This window comes from Stenella coeruleoalba, assembly GCF_951394435.1.
Source record: "Stenella coeruleoalba genome assembly, chromosome: 6".
Classification (NCBI taxonomy): domain Eukaryota; kingdom Metazoa; phylum Chordata; class Mammalia; order Artiodactyla; family Delphinidae; genus Stenella; species Stenella coeruleoalba.
The window spans coordinates 76,946,345-76,970,269 of NC_137151.1; the positions used below are offsets into that span (position 1 = coordinate 76,946,345).

General features: G+C 35.9%; 1 protein-coding gene across 4 annotated transcripts in view; it reads left to right on the forward strand.

The window, feature by feature from the left end:
* ITPRID2 (ITPR interacting domain containing 2) overlaps positions 1–23,670 on the forward strand; it is a 38,972-nt gene extending 15,302 nt beyond the window's left edge. Inside the window, exons 9-18 of one of the 4 annotated variants that reach the window (XM_079924490.1) lie at positions 1,073–1,145; positions 4,785–4,873; positions 6,216–7,424; positions 9,853–9,930; positions 10,009–10,136; positions 10,526–10,676; positions 11,751–11,816; positions 12,721–13,182; positions 21,825–21,942; positions 22,530–23,670. In XM_079924490.1, the coding sequence (XP_079780616.1) occupies positions 1,073–1,145; positions 4,785–4,873; positions 6,216–7,424; positions 9,853–9,930; positions 10,009–10,136; positions 10,526–10,676; positions 11,751–11,816; positions 12,721–13,182; positions 21,825–21,929 (2,361 nt within the window). In that variant the 3' untranslated portion in view covers positions 21,930–21,942; positions 22,530–23,670. The remainder of the gene's footprint in view (positions 1–1,072; positions 1,146–4,784; positions 4,874–6,215; positions 7,425–9,852; positions 9,931–10,008; positions 10,137–10,525; positions 10,677–11,750; positions 11,817–12,720; positions 13,183–21,824; positions 21,943–22,529) is intronic. The other 3 variants (XM_079924491.1, XM_079924488.1, XM_079924489.1) reach the window with 3 other exon arrangements.
* The last annotated feature ends 255 nt before the right edge of the window (positions 23,671–23,925 follow it).

Sequence of the window (23,925 nt, forward strand, 5' to 3'; positions counted from 1 at the left end):
CACAAATCAGAGCAATTTCTAAATTGGGTAATATCTTTAACCTTTGAAGTTTTTTCTCATGTTGACTATTCCACTTTTACTCCTATGGAATCTTTCTTACTCTAGAATGGAGTCATAGCTCAAAACTGCGAGGGTTCAATCTAAAACCTGTTTGCTATTTGCTCTCCAGCTTGTTCAAGGCTGAAAGCCCAAATGTTTGGCTAGTTTGCCCACTTTACTAGGATGTTATTTATTATTTTAAGTACTAATCATTATAGGGTAAAGAGTGGGGCGTTAGTAGCATACCCCCGCAAATATTTACTCTTAGTATAGGGTTAGTTATGTTAGGATAGATAGAGTATTTGGGGAGTGAGTGTGATGAGTAAAGAATCTGGAAATTCCTAAATTATGTAGTTGTTTAGGTAGGAAAAAAAAGACAGCATAAAAGGACAACTTCTGTGGGTTTGGTATCTTTTTGAGCATAATTTTCAGGGAGGATTTATGGCTAAGATCTTTCAACATTTTAGTCCTATAATGAAACCTGCTTTTCTACCTACAACTCCCAAGTTATGTCTTAAAAGAACATTTGTGTCAGGACAAAGCAGTCTTCCACATGAGTGGTTTTTGATACCTGAAAATTTGTGGACTTTTATAAGATTTTGCAGTGGGAGCATGATTGCCATTTTTCAAGATACAAGACTTGTGTAATTGCTTCAAGTGTGTGCCAGTGTGCTGCAGTGAGTGTATCAGTATTTCTCCTGGGATTGACCTTACACTTTGAAGTTTAACATTTAGAGAAGAACTTTTAATTTTGGATCTGTTTTTCATTTAATGGTAACTTTTTTTAATGAAGTAGTTTACACATGTAGTTATTTTTCGTTGCTAGCTATAAGCTTGCAATCCTGTTGTTAACTGAAAAATAGATCGTAAAATTGAGATGTGGGACATTATAGCGATTTTGAGATAGGATGCACTTTTTAAATATATAAAGCATTGGTACCTTCTTAGGTTGGTTGTTTAGTAAATGACTATTAAGAGGTGTTCTTCTTTGCCATAGATTCTTAAGTTTTAACTACTTAAAACTCTTCTTTAGGTTCAAAGTACAGAGGGAGAAGCTCCTCATGTTCCAACCACTTACCAGCTAGGTCTTAACAAGTCAAAAAGAGGTAAGTAAACCAGTACTTAGTAGTTCCCGAGCACATTACCAAAGCATCTTTGGGGGATTTGGAAAAGGTATTTTTTTTTAATCTATCAGTGTTTGTAGTACCTGTAAGTGTAAAAAGAAGATTAGGAACACAGCTGTGCCTGCTTCATTATGGTTTGGTTATAGAATTTTTTTTATCTTCCTGAAGACTTTTGTGCTCATAAAGTAATTTTAGTTTGCTTATCTTGTAATGACCTCCTTACACAATTCTGTGTATTCTGAATATTTTTTCAGTTCTACACAAGGGCTAGATGGGAAGTGATAGAGCAACAGAGTCAGGCCTACTTTTTACATGGTTGGGATTGAAATGTACACTTGTATTATCCACCTCTGGGTTTTTATTATTTAAATGCGACTCCTAGGTGTAATAAATGAATGTGCCTCTGGCAGAAACCACCAGTCAGTCTCTCAGCAGTAGGTAAAGCTAGTTAAATTCAAACTGTAAATCAAAGGTCAGTGGCTCAGACATTGTTCTTCTCTTGAATTATTATTGACCAAAGAACCTTTGAATCCATTTCTTTCACTTTTAACTTACAACAGAAAAACATGTCTGATCATCTTTAAAGTCACAAAGCTTTTGAGATTTAGAGAAAAGGAGAGAGGAAGTTAAAATGACCACTGAAGGTAGGAGTGTTTATTTTTAAAACTTTACACATGCTGAACCACCCTTTTTTTTTTAAGCAAAGATTCATATGTATGTTCCTAGAATAGGAAATTACATGTTTGTTCTCTTCTGATCTCTGAAGTGACTTCATATGAGACAATTTGCATATAATTTTTCTTTTATTGCAGTATGATACTGAGAAACAAGAGCTCCACTCTCACTAGGTCATCACAGTTCTGGTCAGACACAAAATGAACTTTCCTGCTTAATTTTCTTCCCTTTGTGAGTCCATAAATTTATGTATGTGTTCCTGAGCCATAGGCAGAGTTCACAGCCATCCAGGAATCTTTGCTTTAGATAGGTAGACAAGGGATGCATTGGAAAAAGCAGCTTGCCCTGTGTAAAAAAGAGGATAAAAACAGCATAATTACTTTAAGATCTTTGAAGAGTAAGCTTCCTGTGGTGGGAAAGATGGAATGTGGTTTTTATTCACATCTGGGTTTCTTCCTCTTATCTATGTAGGAGCACTTATTTCTGGTGGCATAAGTAAAAATGGTAACATTTTTTTTGAATCACATCTTTATAAAGTAACAGTAAAATGGTTTTGTGCGTGTGCATGAGAGAGAGGGAGTGAGAACAGTACAGTGTTTTAGTCATTTTTTGAAAGTAGCCTATCGAATTTTGATAATGTGATATGCAAATATCTTAAATTAATCATAGTGGCAGACTTAGAATCACTGGTATAATATATTCATTTCACAAAGTTAGTAAAAATGCATACAGTGCATGTATAAAAATACTTCACACTTTAGTAATAGAACTTTTGAAGTTACAGTGATCTTAATCTCAAATCCAGTCCTGGGATTTACATACTGAAGAAGAGAGGTTTAGTGACTCAACTCATGTCACAAGCTAACATTCAGTAGGTATATTAAGAGCAGTCCAACATTTTTCTAATTACTGAAGACATTCAATATTCTCTTTAGTCTAGCAGAGTATATGGGTGTCCTGTTTACGTTTCTCTGCAATACTGGATAAATAGAATTTCCACATCTGTTTTGTTCTCACTTTAATGTTTGCTCTAACTTCCTAGTTTTTAATTAGAAATAATGTCTTATCTCTTCAGTTAGGACAGAGGTCTATTTCTTTTTAATTGTACCTTTTTCTTTGGTGAACTGTGTTTTTTGTGAAACTGAAACATCTGACTAAAGAACCTCAGTTGTGATTTATAGTTTACAAAACAGTTTCACTTATGTTCTACTTAGTTTCTGAAGTAACCCTGTGAGGTAGAATGATTATCCCACTTTTTTGGAGGAGAGAAGTTATTGCTTATGATGATAAAGCCGAAACTTGAACCCAGGCTTCCTTGTTCTTTTCCACTGCCTCACACCTGCTCTGAAGCCTGAGCAGTCTACCCTCGACCTGATGTGTGTGAATTCAGGCAGGACTAACCGTGGAGAGGTGCACTCGGCACAGGCTGTAGTATGCTACGGATAAAACAGATCTTAGCAGAGAGAACCTGAACGGAGCTGGTCAGGGCTTCCTGGGCTCTTTTGCAACTGCCCTTTGCCCAAGCAAATGGGGCAGTTTCACTTCTAAATCCTTTAAGAAACTGTTTAATTCTGTTGTTGCTTTAAGGAGATAGTTATCATTGATTCATTCAGCAAACATTTTTTATTGTTGGCTTGGTCTAGGTACTTGGGATACAAAGAAGAATAAATAATGTTCCTGTCTTCAGAACGCTGACAATCTAGTTTTTTTAAAAAAAAGACATGCAAACACATAATTATGGTGATGACTCCTATGACATGTTAATCATCTTCTCAAATAATAAAATGCATAATCAGTACCTATGGTAACAGCTTATTCCAATTCACTTTCACAATTATTACAATTTACCTAGATTTATCAAGGATATGGATCAATTCCATATATTTCATTATGCAGTTTTGTTAATTTCAAAACAACATTACAGAATTATTTTAAATTTTTAATGGGAAAAAAATTATTCTGTTTCATGTTGCTCCAGATTGAACCTAAGGTTATTATAATATTTTTCAAAGTCAGGCAACCTGTAATTAATTTTGGATTTTATTGAAACATATTATTAAGTACTTTCTATCATTCAAGTCTTAAATGAATGTGGACTTGGTAAACACACTTTATTTAGCCTGTTGCTTTTTAAGTTCTGTGGAACTTGACTATCTCATGAAGTGTCTCCCTCAGTAAATGTAATAGCTGTAAAGTCTCCCCCACTGTGGTACTTGTAGTGTGGTTGGGCATGTGATCAGGCCAGCTGTGTTCAGTTGGTCATTTTAGTTACTTAAAAAAAAAATTTTCTAGGTTATACTAACCAGGAATTAGAGTTTTGAGGCCAAAAAATAAGCAAGTTTATTGTAAAATTAACAATATTACCTACTAGTTGAACCTATGTGATTGAGTTTCATTCAGTTGTTAAGAAATAACTTTCATAACTTACAAATGTTTGCATCATTTGAAACATCAGAGACATGTAAGTACTCTTGTGTACAACTTATTTAATTTGTTGGCCTTAATTGTATTTTTATTTTCTTATTAGTGAAGGTAATAGAAGTTTTTACACACTACATTTAAACTTCTGATTTCACCTACTACGTGTCTTCACATATTTACATAATGAAAATGGTTTACTTTGGGACTTTATTTTTATTAGAGCCATTTTTCATTTCAGGCTCTTGTCCTCCAAGGATAAGACATTAATTGGATTTACCAAAAAATACATTATAATTAGAGCTTAATTAGCAACTGAACACTGAGGATTTCTGATCTGATTCAGTTTTGTTTGAATTCAAGTTACTTCCTATGCTTTGAAGCCACAATTTTGCATAAGTGATGTATACTTTTCTAAGAAAGAATCACTGTTGTGTATCATATATCTTTTGGGAATCATATATCTGTAATACTGTACTCATTGAAGTCTTATTTAGCAGTTTTGTATAACTAAATTTCTTTTGGTAGATCAACTATTACGTACTGCAAGTCAGCACTCTGATAGCAGTGGTTTTGCTGAAGATTCGACAGACTGCCTCTCCCTTAATCATCTTCAGGTAAAATTGCCTATTGTAGTAGGCACTGTGATTAACTTCTGTATATTTAGGTGGTTTTTCACTGGCTGTATATTTCAAGACCATCTGTGTAATCTTTATTTTTCAAATGACGATAAGACTAAAATTCTAGGATACAGATGTTATCTGAGCATTTGACTGCAAATTTTAGGTTTCACTAATTCTTCATTTCTCTCTGAGAAACAACAAAAAAAGCTTCTCCTTTATTTTTGCACCACCAGTAAACAGAGTATTTTAATCCTTAACCTATTCTGTCTATTATTTAAAAAATTTTTTTCCCGTCATTGTGTTTCAGTATTTTACAATAATTATTTAATAACTAAAACTGTGGATCCATAGCTTGCTGAATATTATCTGACTGTTATGCTATAGTGTGTTAGATAACCCAGAAAATAGCCACATCTTTATCCCCATCGAGCTTATAGTTTATGTGTGCAGTACACAGAATGTACATGAAAAGTGTTTAAAACATCTGTAAGGAAATTTTAAAGAAAATTGGAATAAGAGAAAAAGAGAACCTAAAAAAGCCCTTTAGAAACATAGCATTTAAGGAGTAAGTTTCTAAGGAAACTCAGAATAATCCAGCAGGCATAAAAATTGGGAGATGGAGGAGAAACTTTTAAAAGGAAAGCTATGGCCAGTGGAGTGAAAAGGTGAGAATTTGTTTATTCTGAAATTGAGTAGTTGAGCAAATAGTTCTGATGTATTAAATGATGCAAAAGCATGAATGGAGAGTAGATCAGTGATGAAGAGAAGATATGAATGTTAACTGTTTTTTCATATAAGAATGATAGCTTAAGAGTTATAGGTCTTTTTGTCTTTTTCATACAGTAATGACTAAGGGAAAGGGCTCTAAGAGAAAGAGAGCTTGATGCAGAAAAATCTGGGATGAAACTGGAGAAATACCCTAGCCCTGGAGAGGATGTGATCAGAAGTACAGGTTGGAGGGATTAGCTTTAAAAAGAGATACAGTTTTCTTAATGGAGAGGAGGGAATGATGAGGAAAGGTATGGGGAAATTTGTAGGTGTTGGGAAAGAAGTTAAGAAATGTCTGTCCATTTTCTTTGTGTCAGTGTCATATGTTAGAAGAAAAGGAGTGGGTATTGAAAAGGGATTTAAGGAAAATAGTAAAGATCTGGAATAATCTTTGTGAGAAAGTGGAGGGGTTGTTGATCAGGGGCACTGAAAGCAGTTTAGAACAGCACCAGAGCCAAAACCAAGGTGGGAGACCCCAAAAGTATAGAAGCATCGTATCAGTTTGGTATTTTGTTAATGCTACTACTTATTTGAATTCTCCATCCTTCTACCTGTTTTCTTTTCACAGGTTCACGAGTCCTTGCAAGCCATGGGGAGTAGTGCTGATAGTTGTGACAGTGAGACAACAGTCACATCATTTGGTGAAGACCTTGTCACACCAACAGCACAAGACCAGCCTTATTTTAATGAATCAGAAGAGGAGTCTCTTACCTGTCCTCAGATGGGAAGAGAGAAGGCAGCAACAATTGCTGACAAACGGTCAGATGGCCAGGATTTCCCCCAGTGCGAGACTGTTGAGAATACAGGACATCAACAGTCCACCTGTAGTGCAGGGGATCACGTTACTGAAATTACTGAAAGGAAAGAGGTTGTGTCTCCAGCACAGCCAGTGGAACTACTGAGGGAAGCAAGTGCTGAAAGTGATGTGGATAAAAGCAGTGAATGTGAATTTGCCCAGTATACCACCCACCATATTCTTAAATCATTGGCTTCTATTGAAGCTAAATGCAATGAGAAGGGTGCTGAAAATACAACTGGGCCTCCCTCTTCTGTGGACAGAGTTAATACAGCTTTGCAAAGAGCGCAAATGAAGGTTTGCACTCTGTCTAATCAAAGAGTGGGGCGTAGCTTGATAAAGTCAAAAGATCTGTTAAAACAGAGGTACTTGTTTGCAAAAGCTGGTTATCCTCTAAGAAGGTCTCAGTCTTTACCAACCACCTTGCTGAGCCCAGTAAGGGTTGTATCCTCTGTCAATGTTCGGTTATCCCCTGGAAAAGAGACCAGATGCAGTCCACCTTCCTTCACTTACAAGTACACACCAGAAGAGGAACAGAAATTAGAAAGAGAGGCGATTGAGCATGATGGTCAGTCTTTAGTTAAGTCCACCATTTTCATCTCTCCATCATTTGTGAAGAAAGAAGCCGCCGCCCAGAGTGAGGTGAACCGGTTGGAGGAGTGCCATCAGCAAAGGACTCCGGCCTGTTCGCTGTATGCTCCGGCACCTGTATCTCAGTCCACCTGCTCCCTTCACTCTGTCCCCTCCGAGTGGCAGGAAGGGCCCCTGTGTGAGCACATGAGAACTCTGAGCACTCACAGCATTCCCAACATATCAGGCACCACCTGTAGTGCCTTCACTTCCCCTCTCGGGTGTCCTTACTCACATAGACATGCTGCCTACCCTCACCGAGTGTGCTCTGTGAACCCTCCTTCTGCCATCGAAATGCAGTTGCGAAGAGTGTTGCATGATATTAGAAACTCACTGCAGAATCTTTCACAGGTATGAGAAAAAGTTTATCCTTCTTACCTTTTTTTTCTTTTATTGGTCTGAGTACCTCTTAATTTTCAGGGAAGCTGGGACCCATCAGGCCTGAGCTACCTCAGCCTCATTTTCCTGCATGCCTCAGCTTATCTGTACCTGCCCCCTCCCAGCGTCTTCCCTCCTAGCTCAAGGGAACAGCTGTAACTAATTCTGAACAAGGTGAATTTCTCTGCTCACAATCTCCCTCCTTTCTAGAGAAGAGATTTTGCTCATTAGGTCTCCTCCCTTCTTTAGCCTCTCCTGCACTGTCGTTGTCTTAGTCAAGTTGTCTCTGTTATTAAAAGAACTTCCCTCTCAAGTACCGTCTGTCCTTTTCTTTTCCATCTGACAGTGTTCACCACCTCTTCTTTCTAAGTTTTCCTCCCCTTGGCTTCTGTGTCGCCGTATGTTCTCCTGGTTCCACTCGTTGCTCTCTGACTAAGCTTTCCCTTCATCTGCTGACTCCTGATGCTGGTCGCCTGGCACAGAATTAGTCTGCTTCCACTGAGTTAAAAGGCTGGGACCACCCCAGAAGAGAAAAAATCAGGTAAAGTGTGAATTTGAATAAAAACGGTCTATGTGTCTTGTCACTTTTAAAGTCATCGCTCTCAGATTTGTTAGTGGGCTGGAAATAATTTCCAAAATAAGCTTTGAAAAGAAGTAAATTGTCTCTTGGTTTGCCTCTCACGTTTCCTTTATTTTTTAAATTAATTAATTTATTCATTTATTTATTTTTGGCTGCGTTGGGTCTTCATTGCTGCGTGCGGGCTTTCTCTAGTTGCAGCAAGAGGGGGCTACTCTTCGTCGTAGTGCATGGGCTTCTTGTGTTGCGGAGCATGGGTTCTAGGCGCTTGGGCTTCAGTAGTTGTGATGTGTGGGCTCAGTAATTGTGGCTCGTGGGATCTAGAGCGCAGGCTTGGTAGTTGTGGCACACGGGCTTAATTGCTTCGCGGCATGTGGGATCTTCCTGGACCAGGGCTCAAACCCGTGTCCTCTGCATTGGCAGGCGGATTCTTAACCACTGCACCACCAGGGATGCCCTACATTTCCTTTCTAAATCTCTTTCTAAACTACTTATATTTAGACAGTTGAGGAAATGAAGAAAATGACAGTGTAATGTAATGATCGGGTTATTCAGTTAAGAGTCGAGAGGCATAGAGTGTATATAATAGATCCCTTATCATGGTGACATAGTAGACAGGAAGCCACTTGGACAGTAAAAATGAAAGTTGGAACTTTTCAAGTTATGTAGTAAAATACACCTTCTTTTAAGTATAGATTTTATCCTCATGATGATTGTCTCCTAATGATTTTCAGTCTAACCAGAAAGTGGGTGTTTCTTCTTCCTCCTTACAAAATGTAGTTCTATCTACATGTGAGACATTTAACCTTTCAGCTGCAATTATATGAAGCTGGGGATTCCCAGGGTCCTGTCCACCTGCATCCTCAAGTGCACCTGTCTAGGCCAACTTGTTCTGCTCTAAATGCGGTCTTCTCTTCAGTGTCCCATCAGTAACTCAGCTAACCCTCACACCACCCCACCTCAGTAGACAGATGCTCTTCATGACCTGGCCTCTGCCTCTCTCTCCAGGCCCATTCCCTGTGTGTGTGCTCCAGCCACACTGGACTCCATGCAAGCCTCTACACAGGCGTGTGTCCCTAGGTGTCTGTTTCTTTACACATTCTACTTTTTTTTTTTTTTTTACCTGGAACACCCCGCCCTTGCCTTTCTTCACCTGACCAAGTCCCTTTTACCGTTAAGGCTCAGCTCAGGGGTCACCACTGTCGGGAACACTTAACTAATCTGGATTTTTGCTTGTTCCTATCATAGCACTCCCCATGCTGCCCCCAGCCAATATTATATATATATATATTTTTTTTTACTTCTGTTTTCTCTTTTTTCTTACACTGTGAGAACACTTGAAGGCTGGAAGTGACTTTTACTTCCTTTTATCTTTTTCACTGCCTAAAATAGTGAAGCATAGTAGATACTCAGATGTCTAAGAATGAGTGTGATGATTGCTTGCTACTTTCTCCAGCCAAGTTAGTAATTTCTGTAATCTCAGAATGATATTTGCTATTGCTTCTACATTTCTGAGTTTTGTTTTTATTTTTCTGCTTTCTCAAGGCAAGAGAGAGGTCCTGTAAGACATAGGTTTGAACTATTTGTGTTCCTTTGCCTCTTTCCCGTTCCAATACACTGACTTATAACCTTCAACAGATAGGAGTAGTGGGTAGCATTGGGTACTGATTTATTTGGTTCCTGCTTATAACATGAAGTGGTTTTTGTTTTTTGCCTCAAAGAGAAAAATATGTAGACCCCAAATTCTGCCTTTTTAATACCTTAGATAATTTGGAAGCAGTCACTTTAACATTGATTCCTAATCATACTTCCACTCTTTTGAAGCACCCTGTGATGAGAGGGCCTGATCTTGCTGCTGCTCCCTATAGTACTCAGAAGTCATCTGTTCTACCTCTTTATGAAGTAAGTTCTTACTTAAATCTCTGTGTTACAAAATAATTTGTGTGATTTAGAAGTTAATGCTGTTGTATTGTATTTTAGAATACTTTTCAGGAGCTCCAAGTAATGAGGCGGAGCCTGAATTTGTTTAGAACGCAAATGATGGATTTAGAATTGGCAGTGCTGCGTCAGCAAACCATGGTTTATCATCATATGACTGAGGACGAAAGGTAAAAGTTCATTGGACTCAAAATATTTTTCTTTCTAAAAAGCATTGTTAACTTTTTTTTTGAAGCTGGGTTTTATTTCTACTGTTGTGTACCCTTTATGTAGTCTGTGAACCAGTATAAATAAAATTGGGCATAGTGTTCTGCTAGGTAAACTTCTCTGCCTTTGGTGGATTGAGGAAGATAGTGGTTGCAATCTGTTTTTATTGTTTGGGATATTTGTCATCGAGGAGAGAGGAAGAAAAACCAGTTCTCCCAGTGGTTATACCTATTGCAGTCTCTGTTGTGCTAATTTATAGAACTTGGAGTTCAGTGCCTTCTGAAAGCTTGTGAGAGAGTTGTGAACACTGAATCTCCAAACTGCTTTTTTCAAACTTTGTGCCTACTGATAGATACGAAGTTGATCAGCTCCAGAGCTTGAGAAATTCAGTCCGAATGGAACTTCAGGACCTGGAGATGCAGCTGGAGGAGCGTCTGCTGGGGCTGGAGGAGCAGCTTCACGCTGTGAGTGTGCCTTCGCCCTTCCGCTCCTCAGCACTCATGGTACGCTACCTTGGGTTGTGCATAGGTTTTTCACTCAGGACTTGTTTATAATGTTCCACACAATTTAGGACAGATGTCTCAATTTAAAAACACTTATTTTAATGGCATTAGAGACATGCAGAGTTTTTAAGGAGCCTTTCCCACAAATCAGTGGAATGTGCAAGTTGTAATTATTTTCTTAAATGTTTAGTATATTTAGAAATACATTGAAAAATCATAATTTTTAATAATAGAAAATAAGGAGCAATACAAAAGTTTAGGGATTTTAAAGGGAAAATGATAGTGGGTTAACATATGACTGATATAGATGTTAATCATTGCATGTAACTGTGAAGAACACAGATATATGTAATATATATATTTCACTTAGACTTCTTTTCCCCCTTTCTTGCCTTTGAAAAAAAAAACTGTTTCCTTTAAACATTCCCTTTATTTTGGATTCTTTTCCATTCTTTATGTTTTTTAAGGAATCAAATGATACCTTCGTAAAAGCAGAGAAACATGTATTCAACCAAGAGAATAGAAAGAAACACTGTTTCTCTTTATTTTGTACCACTGTTCTTACTCCTAAGGTTCCTTTCCATGCAATTTGAACTCCAACAGTTGTATTCTTATTTTTGCCAAAATCTTTCAGTCGTAGAATATACTGTTTTGAAATGTTGAAATACTGAATTTTCTCTTTGTTAATTGAACAACATACCTGATTTTGTTAAAAATAAATGCATGAATACACACACATATATATGCACACATATGGAGTAGAATAAGAATGTGTGTGTGTATACACATATATATGTATAGCATAGACTAAGAATATCCTGTATTGTCAATGAATATCTTTTTCCATAAAAGGCTTTGATCCATTATTCTGAGAAATGTGTGTTGGTGAGAGCAGAGAATCAGAACATCTTCTATACAAACTTCAGTCACAGTAACACATTTTATAGGATCCTGTGACAGTTTAGACTGACCTTTGTGACATAAAGGACTGCTTCAGAGCAATAATTAGTTCATTATAAAACACTTGCAATTTGAAAAAATACACACACACACATATTGTTCTTACTTTTTCAGGGAATGTGTGGCAGTAGAAGCGCTGATAACTTGTCATGCCCTTCTCCATTGAATGTAATGGAACCAGTAAGCCTCTTTCCTTTTAAATCACTGGGGAAGGGAATGATATAATATTTCATAAACACACAGTTTTCCTAATGTAGATGAATTTTTTTTAAAATACAGAATTTGATAAGTTAGTTAAATTGATTAGAAGTGACTCGGGCACTTCTGAAAGTCCACCGCCATCTTTGGCCACTGAAGAGCCAGTTAATTGCAAAAGTGATTTATCTTTGTGGTCTAAAGGAAATAATGCATCATATAAAGTAATTCATGCTCCAGGAAATGTGCTTTCACAGTCTGATTCCAGGTCCTTTTGGTAATTGGATCTGTAAGATGACTACTTTTTGAAGAAAAGTATGATTTTTATTATTTTTTAAGCAAGTCAGTTTATTTGGGGGGCATTATGAGTAGCTATTTTATTTTTTACAAGTTACTCTTCTTTTTATTTTTTTTCACGATATGCGGGCCTCTCACCGTTGTGGCCTCTCCCGTTGCGGAGCACAGGCTCCAGACGCGCAGGCCCAGCGGCCATGGCTCACGGGCCCAGCCGCTCCGCGGCATGTGGGATCCTCCCGGACTGGGGCACGAACCCGTGTCTCCTGTGTTGGCAGGCAGACTCTCAACCACTGCGCCACGAGGGAAGCCCAAGTTACTCTTCTTGATAAGTAATTTGGACCCCTGTGTGGGACCAAGTAAAATTTCATCCAGCTATAGTTTAGTTACACATTTCATGGCTTGATCTCTGTGAATTTAAATTTTCCTTGCTATTTTTGCAAATGAAATTGAGTAGTAACTAAATAAATGCATTAGAATCATGTCTTTACAAGTTAACTGATTTGGGGCAGTAATCACACCTAGGATTTTAATCTTCTTTTAACTACCAATCTTAATTTCAAGAGAGAAGAATTACAATTTTTCTCATCTCCAGGTCACTGAACTGATGCGGGAACAGTCATATCTGAAGTCTGAATTGGGCCTGGGCCTTGGAGAAATGGGATTTGAAATTCCTCCTGGAGAAAGCTTAGAATCTGTTTTCTCCCAAGCAACATCAGAGTCATCTTCTGTATGTTCTGGTCCCTCTCATGCCAATAGAACTGGAGTACCTTCTAGTGACTCAGTGGGCAGACCCAAAACCCATCTGGTACCAAGCAAGAAAGTATTCCGAGCGTCGGTGGCCTTAACACCAACTGCTCCTTCTAGAACAGGCTCTGTGCAGACACCTCCAGATATGGAAAGTTCTGAGGAAGTTTTTGCAGCTGAAGAAGCCTCAGAGGCTGTAGGACCTAAATCTGAAGTGGAGAAAGAGCATGGAAGAATCTCATTATTGCCAGCTGCTGAGGAAATGCATAAAAATGTGGAGCAAGATGAGTTACAGCAAGTCATAAGGGAGGTGAGTAAAATCTACGCTTAGTTTATTTGGAGTAGGTTTTGTTTGAACATTATTTATAAGCTATTCCTTTGATTCACTGTATTCAGTAATTTTCCCATTGATCCAATTTGTGTCTATTAAGTATCTATGAAGAAGGCATATGTAGGGTTCAAATAAGTGAACACATGACAAACTCTCTAGATCTCTGTTTCCACCTTTGTAAAATTAGGGATTATAATTTAGATCTCTTCCAGGATTAAAAGCTGTCATTTAATAATGTCAATTGACATAAAAAAATGGTGTTGAGATTTTAAGAAGTAAAAAAAATTTGAGCTGTTTGGCTCAGTGGGTGGAGAAATGTGGAAATTATGTAAGTTGTTCAAAGATAGAAATACAAAATGAAAAGAAGGTTTACCCTGTGTGATTAGCAGTATGCAGACCTGAAATATTTAACCATAGTTGTAGGTTACAAAAAAGACTGCAGAAACTTAGGAGGATTAGTAATCGAGGGCAAACATTAATTGAGAAAATTAGTAAAATAGTTGCTTTTGGCACTAGGATCAGGTGGTAAGGAATAGTATGTATGTCATTTAAAAAGGGAGACTGCTATAGATACATGTTTATGATGACTTTTTTTTCCTTTTCTTCTCAAATCACATTGTGTCTTTGGGTGCAAAATCCAATAGAGTGCATGGAATAAAAATTACACATGTTGAATTTATTTTTTTCATTCTGTTCCCTGTATTAAGAGTAACTCTAAGGAAGAACCATAATTACTCATAATTCTTTCCAAATGAGATACTAAAATCCATGATAAAAAAGGATCATTCATTCTTTCCAATAGTTGAAAAGAAGAATATCCTATAAGTTTAAAAAAAAAAAAAGTTTATAAGTATCTTAATGAGTACCTGCTCTGTAAGGGTAAAAGAAAGATATGAGACATGAATCCTTAAGCTTAAAATCCAGTAGGAAGGTAAATAAGACTAACTAACTCAGGAAACAATTGAAAAATCATACAGAAATCATTTGGTATAATGTATTGAGAACTAAGAATTTAGAACTGGAAAAAATCAAACTGAGCCAGAGAAATAATTAGTGTCAGTGACTCCCTCTTTTTAATCTGTGTATTTCCAATAAATTCAGTAAACGTGAACTTAACATATTTTTAGAATTAACTCATGAATAGCATAAAACAAATTTTTAGTGGTTATAGGTCAATAATGGTGGCAACAGACCAAAATATTCCTTCAAATGGGCCATTGATCCTCTGGGTCCAAAGATTAGTTCATGTGTATTAGTTGCCACTATTTATAGCTGCATGATAGTAGCTTGAGAAGTATACTGAAAATACTCAGTTTTGTTATATAGTATTATATATGCATTCCTAAAAATCGTTGTGCTATGCAAATTTGTATAATAAAAACACAGAGCTTATGGGGAAAATAGTATTAGAAGCATAACACTCAAAACTTGTGACATGTTTTTAAAAAGGTAAAAACCTAATAAAAACAGTAACACTATTTTATAAATGTTAAATGGTTAAGAAATACATAAATACTGCAATAATGTGACACTTTACCTTGAAAAAGACCTGAAACTTGCTTGTGGAATTGGACTTTGGAAGGGTTGCAGCTTGTGAGTTATTGTGGAGTGGTGGAGGAGGGTGACATGAAGTCCAGCAGAAAGTTTTAATGCCAGATGCAGATAGGTGCGCTTCATAACACAGTGAACTGACATAGCTGGTAGGTGTTTAATGTTCGTACAGTTTGGGTAATCTGTTCCCTGGTTCAACTGACATTCAGACAAATTCACATTTACAAAACAAGCATTCTAGCAGATGAGACTGCATGTATGTAATTTCTTTTCATGACATGAATTACCAACTTAAAAGGTCTTAATTCTATAAATTTATTTGTCCTACAAATGTAATTACTTTTGTAGGTTGATTGTGGCTGGCAGATATTTAGCAGGGTCTGTACATCTACCTTGCTCAGTTAGTTAGGTGTGACTGATTATAATTCATTCTTATTTATGTGTTTCACATCAAAGATCAATTTTTCAGTAGAATTGAGTTTTACTCAAAAAATTATTTTTCTCCACAATATATATGTTAACTGAGGAAATAAGTTTTAAGGTACTCTCCCCCCGCCCAGAAATGTGATATTTTTGTTCCCTTTAGCTTGTTTTGGTTTGAAAATTTTCCTTGGAAACTGGACTTTATGTACTCATTTAGCACAAATACTCCCTTAATGCACACTTGAATCCTCATTTTTAAAGTTGTTAATGGATGGCCTGATATGTGCTGTAAGTAATTTCCTGGGTGTAAAGCATCCCTAAGCCAGAACATTGATTTTTTTGGCTGATAGAAAATAGCGTACATGTAGAAAAGTTGGTTGTTTCCATCATAATGTGGTGGTGCTAGAGAATTAATCGTTTATAAGAACATCCCATCAAATATGGAAGATTTTATAATTTGAAGACTGATATGCAAGGCAAATGTTTGAAGAATTTTTCAGAATTTGTTATTAAACCTGTTAACTAGAAACTCCCTAATTCAGAATTTGGCATAGTTTGGACAAACTTTGGCTTAGTATCGACCCTTTTAACTGTCTACAAAGAAGGACTTTTAGCAAGCAAAATACGTAGTAGATCAAACAAGGCATAAGAAGGAATACTTAAAAAAAAAAAAAAAACAGACTAATATCACTGATGAACAGAGATGCAAAAATCCTCAACAAAATACTAGCAAACAAACAGCACATTAAAAGGATCATATACCATGATCAAGGGGGGTTTATCCCAGGAATGCAGGGATTCTTCAGTATATGGAAATCAGTCATCAATGTGATACACCATATTAACGATTGAAGGAGAAAAACCATATGATCATCTCAATAGATGCAGAAAAAGCTTTTGACTAAATTCAACATGGATTTATGATAAAAACTCTCCAGAAAGTGGGCATAGAGGGAACCTACCTCAACATAATAAAGGCCATATATGACAAACCCACAGCAAACATGATTCTCAATGGAGAAAAACTGAAACCATTTCCTCTAAGATCAGGAACAAGACAAGGATGTCCACTCTCACCACTATTATTCAACATAGTTTTGGTAGTTTTAGCCACAGCAAGCAGAGAATAAAAGAAATAAAAGGAATCCAAATTGGAAAAAAAGAAGTAAAGCTGTCACTTTTTGCAGATGACATGATACTATACATAGAGAATCCTAAAGATGCTACCAGAAAACTACTAGAGCTAATCAATGAATTTGGTAAAGTAGCAGGATACAAAATTAATGCACAGAAATCTCTTGCATTCCTGTACACTAATGATGAAAAATCTGAAAGAGAAATTAAGGAAACACTCCCATTTACCATTGCAACAAAAAGAATAAAATACCTAGGAATAAACCTACCTAAGGAGACAAAAGACCTGTATGCAGAAAACTATAAGACACTGATGAAAGTAATTAAAGATGATACAAATAGATGGAGAGATATACTGTGTTCTTGGATTGGAAGAATCAACATTGTGAAAATGACTCTACTACCCAAAGCAATCTACAGATTCAGTGCATTCTCTATCAAACTACCATTGGCATTTTTCACAGAACTAGAACAAAAAATTTCACAATCTGTATGGAAACACAAAAGACCCCAAATAGCCAAAGCAATCTTTTGAAACAAAAATGGAACTGGAGAAATCGGGCTCCCTGACTTCAGACTATACTACAAAGCTACAGTAATCAAGACAGTATGGTACTGGCACAAAAACAGAAATATAGATCAATGCAACAGGATAGAAAGCCCAGAGATAAACCCACGAACATATGGTCACCTTATCTTTGATAAAGGAGGCAAGAATACACAATGGAGAAAAGACAGCCTCTTCAATAAGTGGTGCTGGAAAAACTGGACAGCTACATATAAAAGAATGAAATTAGAACACTCCCTAATACCATACACAAAAATAAACTCAAAATGGGTTAAAGACCTAAATGTAAGGCCAGACACTATCAAACTCTTAGAGGAAAACATAGGAAGAACACTCTATGACATAAATCACAGCAAGATCCTTTTTGACCCAGCTCCTAGAGAAATGGAAATAAAAATAAACAAATGGGACCTAATGAAACTTCAAAGCCTTTGCACGGCAAAGGAAACCATAAACAAGACGAAAAGACAACCCTCAGAATGGGAGAAAATATTTGCAAATGAAGCAACTGACAAAGGATTAATCTCCAAAATTTCCAAGCAGCTCATGCAGCTCAATATCAGGAACACAAACAAACCAATCCAAAAATGGGCAGAAGACCTAAATAGACATTTCTCCAGAGAAGATATACAGATGGCCAACAAACACATGAAAGAATGCTCAACATCATTAATCATTAGAGAAATGCAAATCAAAACTACAATGAGATATCATCTCACACCAGTCAGAATGGCCATCATCAAAAAATCTAGAAACAATAAATGCTGGAGAGGGTGTGGAGCAAAGGGAACCCTCATACACTGTTGGTGGGAATGTAAATTGATACAGCCACTATGGAGAACAGTATGGAGGGTCCTTAAAAATCTAAAAATAGAATTACCATATGACCCAGCAATCCCACTACTGGGCATATATCCTGAGAAAACCATAATTCAAAGAGTCATGTACCACAATGTTCATTGCAGCTCTATTTAGCCAGGACATGGAAGCAACCTAAGTGTCCATCGACAGATGAATGGATAAAGAAGATGTGGCACATACATACAATGAAATATTACTCAGCCATAAAAAGAAATGAAACTGAGTTATTTGTAGTGATGTGTATGGACCTAGAGTCTGTCATACAGAGTGAAGTTAGTCAGAAAGAGAAATACAAATACCGTATGCTAACACGTATATATGGAATCTAAAAAAAAAAAAATTGGTCATGAAGAACCTAGGGGCAAGACAGGAATAAAGACACAGACCTACTAGAGAATGGACTTGAGGACACGGGGAGGGGGATGGGTAAGCTGGGACAAAGTGAGAGTGGTAGTGTCTATATGGACATATATACACTACCAAATGTAAAATAGCTAGCTAGTGGGAAGCAGTCGCATAGCACAGGGAGATCAGCTCGGTGCTATGTGACCAGCTAGAAGGGTGGGATAGGGAGGGTGGGAGGGAGGGAGATAGATGAGGGAAGAGATATGGGGATATATGTATATGTATATGTATAACTGGTTCACTTTGTTATAAAGCAGAAACTAACACACCATTGTAAAGCAATTATACTCCAATTAAAATGTTTAAAAAAATAAATAAGTATAGCATCAGAGAACCAGGTTAAAAAAAAAGGAATACTGATGTCCTTAAGAAAATAAACTCTTCTGAAGCAGTTTAAAAGCATGTGTTAATAGATAAGTTACTCTAATGCCATTTACAATTTAAACAAATAATTTGGGTTATCATCTTAGTTCAATTACAATGGTGTTCTGTTAAACTTTGTTTACAAAATATTTAAAATTCAGATTAGTCTTGATTCTGTTCATTTAAAATTGGTAATCTTTTTACTTAAATATACATGGTACTGAATTCCAATTTTTTTTAAGCTTATTGTATCAGCTACCAAGAAAATTAGATTGTCTTCCCAGTAAATTCCCAGTAAATTATGGGTCTCTAACCCCATTAACAAAGCTACTATTCATGAAGAAAAGATTTAAGCTTGGGTTGAACAGTTTTGTAGGTGAGGATTAAACATGTTTGGCAGACACTTTCAGGGAAGTTTTCTTATTGCAGTCTTGGATGCATGAAACGATGTCTATCAGGCCTTTGTTTCCATTATTTCACCATATGTGAACTTTTTTAAAAGAATCCTTTCATTATTTATAATGTGTTAATGCAGTAGTTTAATGCAGTAGAATTCTTTTGAAGGAACACACTGGAAGTTCTTGCAAATATTCAATACACTCATTTAATAACTAAGCTTTTTGCCAGATGAAAGATACCCCATTCCTGTGCAGATTGCATATGTTGTAGTGGGGACATGTACACACTCTTGGAATTTGCCCAGGTGGTCTGTGATGTATGTAATCAGTGGCCTGAAACTGTTTATAGTTACTTTAAAAAAAAAAAGTAAGAAAGAAGATTACTTAATAGAATAAATGAGCATCTGCCCACAGAAGCAAATGGAACAGAATTACATATCAAAGCATAAACATAGATTGCTCTGTGTAGAGAGTACTTTGTTTATTGAAGTTCCTAGGCTTGGTTCATGCCTTTTTGTATCTATTACACTTCATCTGGCAAGCTTTAACATGTATTTTGGTAAATACACAGCTTGCGTGTGTTCTTATTACAATTCTATTAGTGATCACTTGATATAATGGCTGCCACACAGGAAGCACTCAGTAACTCAGTAGATGCGTAGTAAATGGACGTGTTGCCCCACACTTCAGGCTTGCTGTCTGCCTGTTTATTTGCCAATGTGCATTCCTTCCTTAATCTCAAGTAGTCTGTCTTCAGCCTGTCTTACTTTTTGAAAGTTATAAAGGTGACTTCACCATCCATCCCACTGATTTTCTCACTACTAATCCTTCCCACCTCTCTGTAGCGTGGGAGACTTTGGAACTAATTTATTTGTTCATACATTTATTACTTCAATAAATTATCAAAGGCATTTTGTCATTTTCAGTGCTAGTCTGTAGTCCTTTGTTTTTCTACTTTCTGTTCCTTTTTGTGTCTGATACTGTCTCTCTCAGGCATGTGCTGTCTCACTCTCTCATTGATGCATTTATTCAGACATTCATTGAGCACTTACTGTGTGCCAGGATACATTGATTAATTTCCATTTGAGCTCCCCGTTTCTATTCTAATTCCCCTGTACTCTTTACCTAGTAGGAACTGTCTTGTTGGCTAGGCTTCTTTTTGCTGTGTCTCCAAGGTACTCTTGCTACATGTAGTTTTCATCCTCACTATTGTCTGAAATTTTCCTTACTTTTTCATTATTATGTTAAAGACTGCTATTCTCTGAGAATTTATTTTTTTCCTCTTCTAGCCCATACTAGTCTCTCATTTTTAAAAATTTGTTATGTCATTTATGAATTAATAAATAATTTTCTCCTTTCAATATTTCATGAAACAATATTCATTTTGTGCCCATCTAGATTATAACATCCTTGGTAGAGACTCTTTTATGCTTTACTCCAGTAATATCTGTACCCCACACCCCCCCAAATGTTGGCACACATTTTGGTTTGTAGAGAATACTTTCTAGCTAGTTTGTTTTTGAGTGATGTACGATGAGATGTGCATTGGACAACAGGACTGAAAGACTCTGCTACTCACTGTCTTTTGTAAATATAGATTTACAGAGGATCTGATTCAACACACGGCATTTGCACTTGTATACTGTGGCAAAGAGATTCTGGTTTTCATAATATTTGTATCCAATACATATTTGTTTAAAAAATGAATCTGTGGTACTATGAACTTAAACTTTTGATGTTTTGTTGTTTAAAGCTTAGAAATATTGGTAGAAGGTAAGATGAGAAGCTTCTATTTATTCAAATATGTTTCAGTACAGATGGCTGGTAGCTAAGGAGCATTTGTTTCTCTGAATACTTATGTATAAATATGTATTGTGTACCAATTTTGCATGACATTAATACAGAGCCATTTTTGGAAAGACTTCGATTGAGATGTGTTCAGGATGTACTTAGGAACATTTAAGGGAACGGAAACTGGAAATGTAGAATTTTTTAAAGCTGGTTGAGAGTGTCTCAAGTGCTAATTCGGGAAGGCATTATCAGCTTATTTCAGGAAATACACATTTAAAGGCTTCACAGAGGGCTATTCGGAGGTGATGCTATGTCATTAGAGAGAAAAAGGCTTAGATAGGCATGTGTAGTGTTTGGGCATCTGGAGAAGAAAATCTTGATGGAATTGTCATTGCCCCTAGGTCTGTTTGCCTTTTCCAACAATAAAATGATGTAACCCTTGTCCAAAGCAAAATTTTCAGACAGGTGACAAATGTACCATACAATTAAATAAATATTTATTTCTTTAGAGTTTATGGTTGATTAGAGGATTTTTTTTCATGTTTTAAATTAAATTGTACTAAATGATCATTTCTTCTTTTCACTTAAAATGCACATGTTAGGTTAGAATAATATGTAATAACTTCTTTAGATACTTTGCTTTCAGTTAGTATAAACAGGCAATACACCTGTATATTATTTTGCCACTAATAGGTTTTCTTAACAATGAGAATACTTGAGTATCCTGCTGGTTACCAAACAAAGATAGACATTAACAAAAAACATAAAAGTGAACCTAACATTTAATCAGTTCTTTCAGGTTATTTTGTGTCATGGGGCAAATTATCTAATGAAGTTTTTAAATCTAACGTTTGTTAATGTTCTCAACTTGAGAATTGTGATATTTTATAATGGAGCTATCTGAGTTGTGCTAGACAAGACCTCACAATGTGATCTGAGTTTGAGGATAGATGGATGTGATTCCCTACTTGCTCTCTGTATTTCATGAAGGGTTTACATGAAGGTTGTAGTTCTCTCTATAGTTTAGCTGACTGCAGGAATTAAATACTATTTATTTTTCTGAAACTAGAATAAAATGGATTATAGTCATATTGTTAAATTCTTATTTTCCTCTTCTTCCATTCTAGATTAAAGAGTCTATTGTTGGGGAAATCAGACGGGAAATTGTAAGTGGACTTCTGGCAGCAGTATCTTCAAGTAAAGCATCTAATTCTAAGCAAGATAGTCATTAAATGGAATTTATAGGTAAATTTTTCTGAATTTCTTTGTTTAGATAAATGTAAATTAGTACTTAGTTTTTAATACTTTTTTTTTTTTAGTATACAGGTCTGTTTCTCTAGCTAAATTTTGATTTATAGAAAGTATGTAATATGTTATCCTGCAGTGTGAAAACCTCTCACAACCTCATTTGAAGTGTAAGCAAGTCAAACCTCATAATCTCAAACCTCCAAGGAATTATTGATATTTTGTCATTTTATTGAAATTTCATTATAGTAAATAAATTCTGGAATTGGGGAAATTGGGACCTTCAAACCTGAGTTTTATCTTGATAGCACTGGTTTTAATGTTATTTCAAATGTACAATTTATGGATCAAGATTTCAAGCCTTAATCATAAATTTTTAGTATCTTTGTCTTTTAAAGAAACCTATCCCATAGGTCCCATATCTAATCATGTCATAATTTATAAAGGAGGATCATATATATATATATATACACACACATATATATTTATATATATTTTTTTTTACAGAATATTCTCATCCTTCCTTTTAAAGACCTTTCAGTAGTAATTGAAAAATGTGTAATGTTCACTTCTCTTTCTTTTTTAAGATTGGCATGGGTCCTATTAGCTGTGTGATATTGGAGTTATCAATGATATACACTGGTGGAGGTGTCATTTGTGCTTCAGAAGATACTTGCTGCTGAGCTGGGCTACTGTATACAGTGTACAATGTTTATTTCTTCTGTGCATATCTTTTTAAAAAACATAGAAACTTAGGCACTTTGCTGACTTTCTTTTCTAAACTATCAAAACTGTAGGCATTTGAAAAGCCTAATATTTATTTGTATGTCAATATTTTCCAATTGATTCCCTAGGAAGAATTAATTTTAAAACTTGAAAACTTCCAGACTTAACCAACTTATAAATAACATATTTCTTCAGACTAGCTTCTTAAAACACTGACCTCTATGAGGTATTTACTGTGCAATAACTGATTCATTTTTTGAGAGCTTGAAACAACCAATGATTTTTCCCTCCACTGCTGTTAATTAGTGTCACTTCCAAGAAGAAAAATTGTTCTCTTGTAAAAATTGCTCTTAATTCTTGAGGAGGTTACTAATAGCAGTAGGATAGAATTTATATGTTACCTAAAACTACTTAATGTTCTTACACTGTAAAGCATTGTTACTTTACCCAAGACAATTGCAATTTTATTATAGCTTATGTAGTTTTTTTATTTTATTTTGGAAACATGCCTTAGGTTAAACACTATGTACTTATTGCATTTTCCAGACTTCTTTATTATAAGGAGATGTTTCTTCTTTTAGACTAAATAGTGGAGTATTGCCAAAATAATGGGGCCTGTGACTTGAATGGATAGAAATGAATAAGCTGGTTTTGTTTTTTCAAAATGGAAGTAATTTAGATTTGTTTTTCTCATAATAGATGGTTTTAATTCATTTTTAACCAGTGAGAACTGTTTATGGGGAAAAAAGGAAGGTAGTTTCCTATTTGGTTTCATATATGTTAAATAAATGTGTAAAGTAACAACCAAATGTTATTAGAATTATTCTTTAGCATTTATAATTTTCAACTCCTATCATATTTCTTTGTGTGAAGTTTTAATCAAAAGTGGTTGAGATGTTAACAGTATACTTTGAAAGAATATCTAAAAGGTTTTTAAATGTCTGAATTATCACACAAAGGCTGATTTCTAAAAAAAAAAAAATTAATAAAGTATTTATTTTGCCTAACATGTTTTTAGTGATTTCTTTTCTTGAACCACAACATGAAGAATTTGGATTAGCTATGAAGAGTAACAAATAAGGTCCAAAAGAATTGGAGCATATAACCTAATAGGCTAAAATTCTCTTTTCCTCAAGAGGCCTCTATGATGCTTTCAAAAATGGTTAAGACTAGACCACCCTGGAGAAGGAGTGCACACTGATGCCTCTTGGTCTTATCCAGTTCTGTGGTCCTAATGATTACCATCTGAGGCAAAAT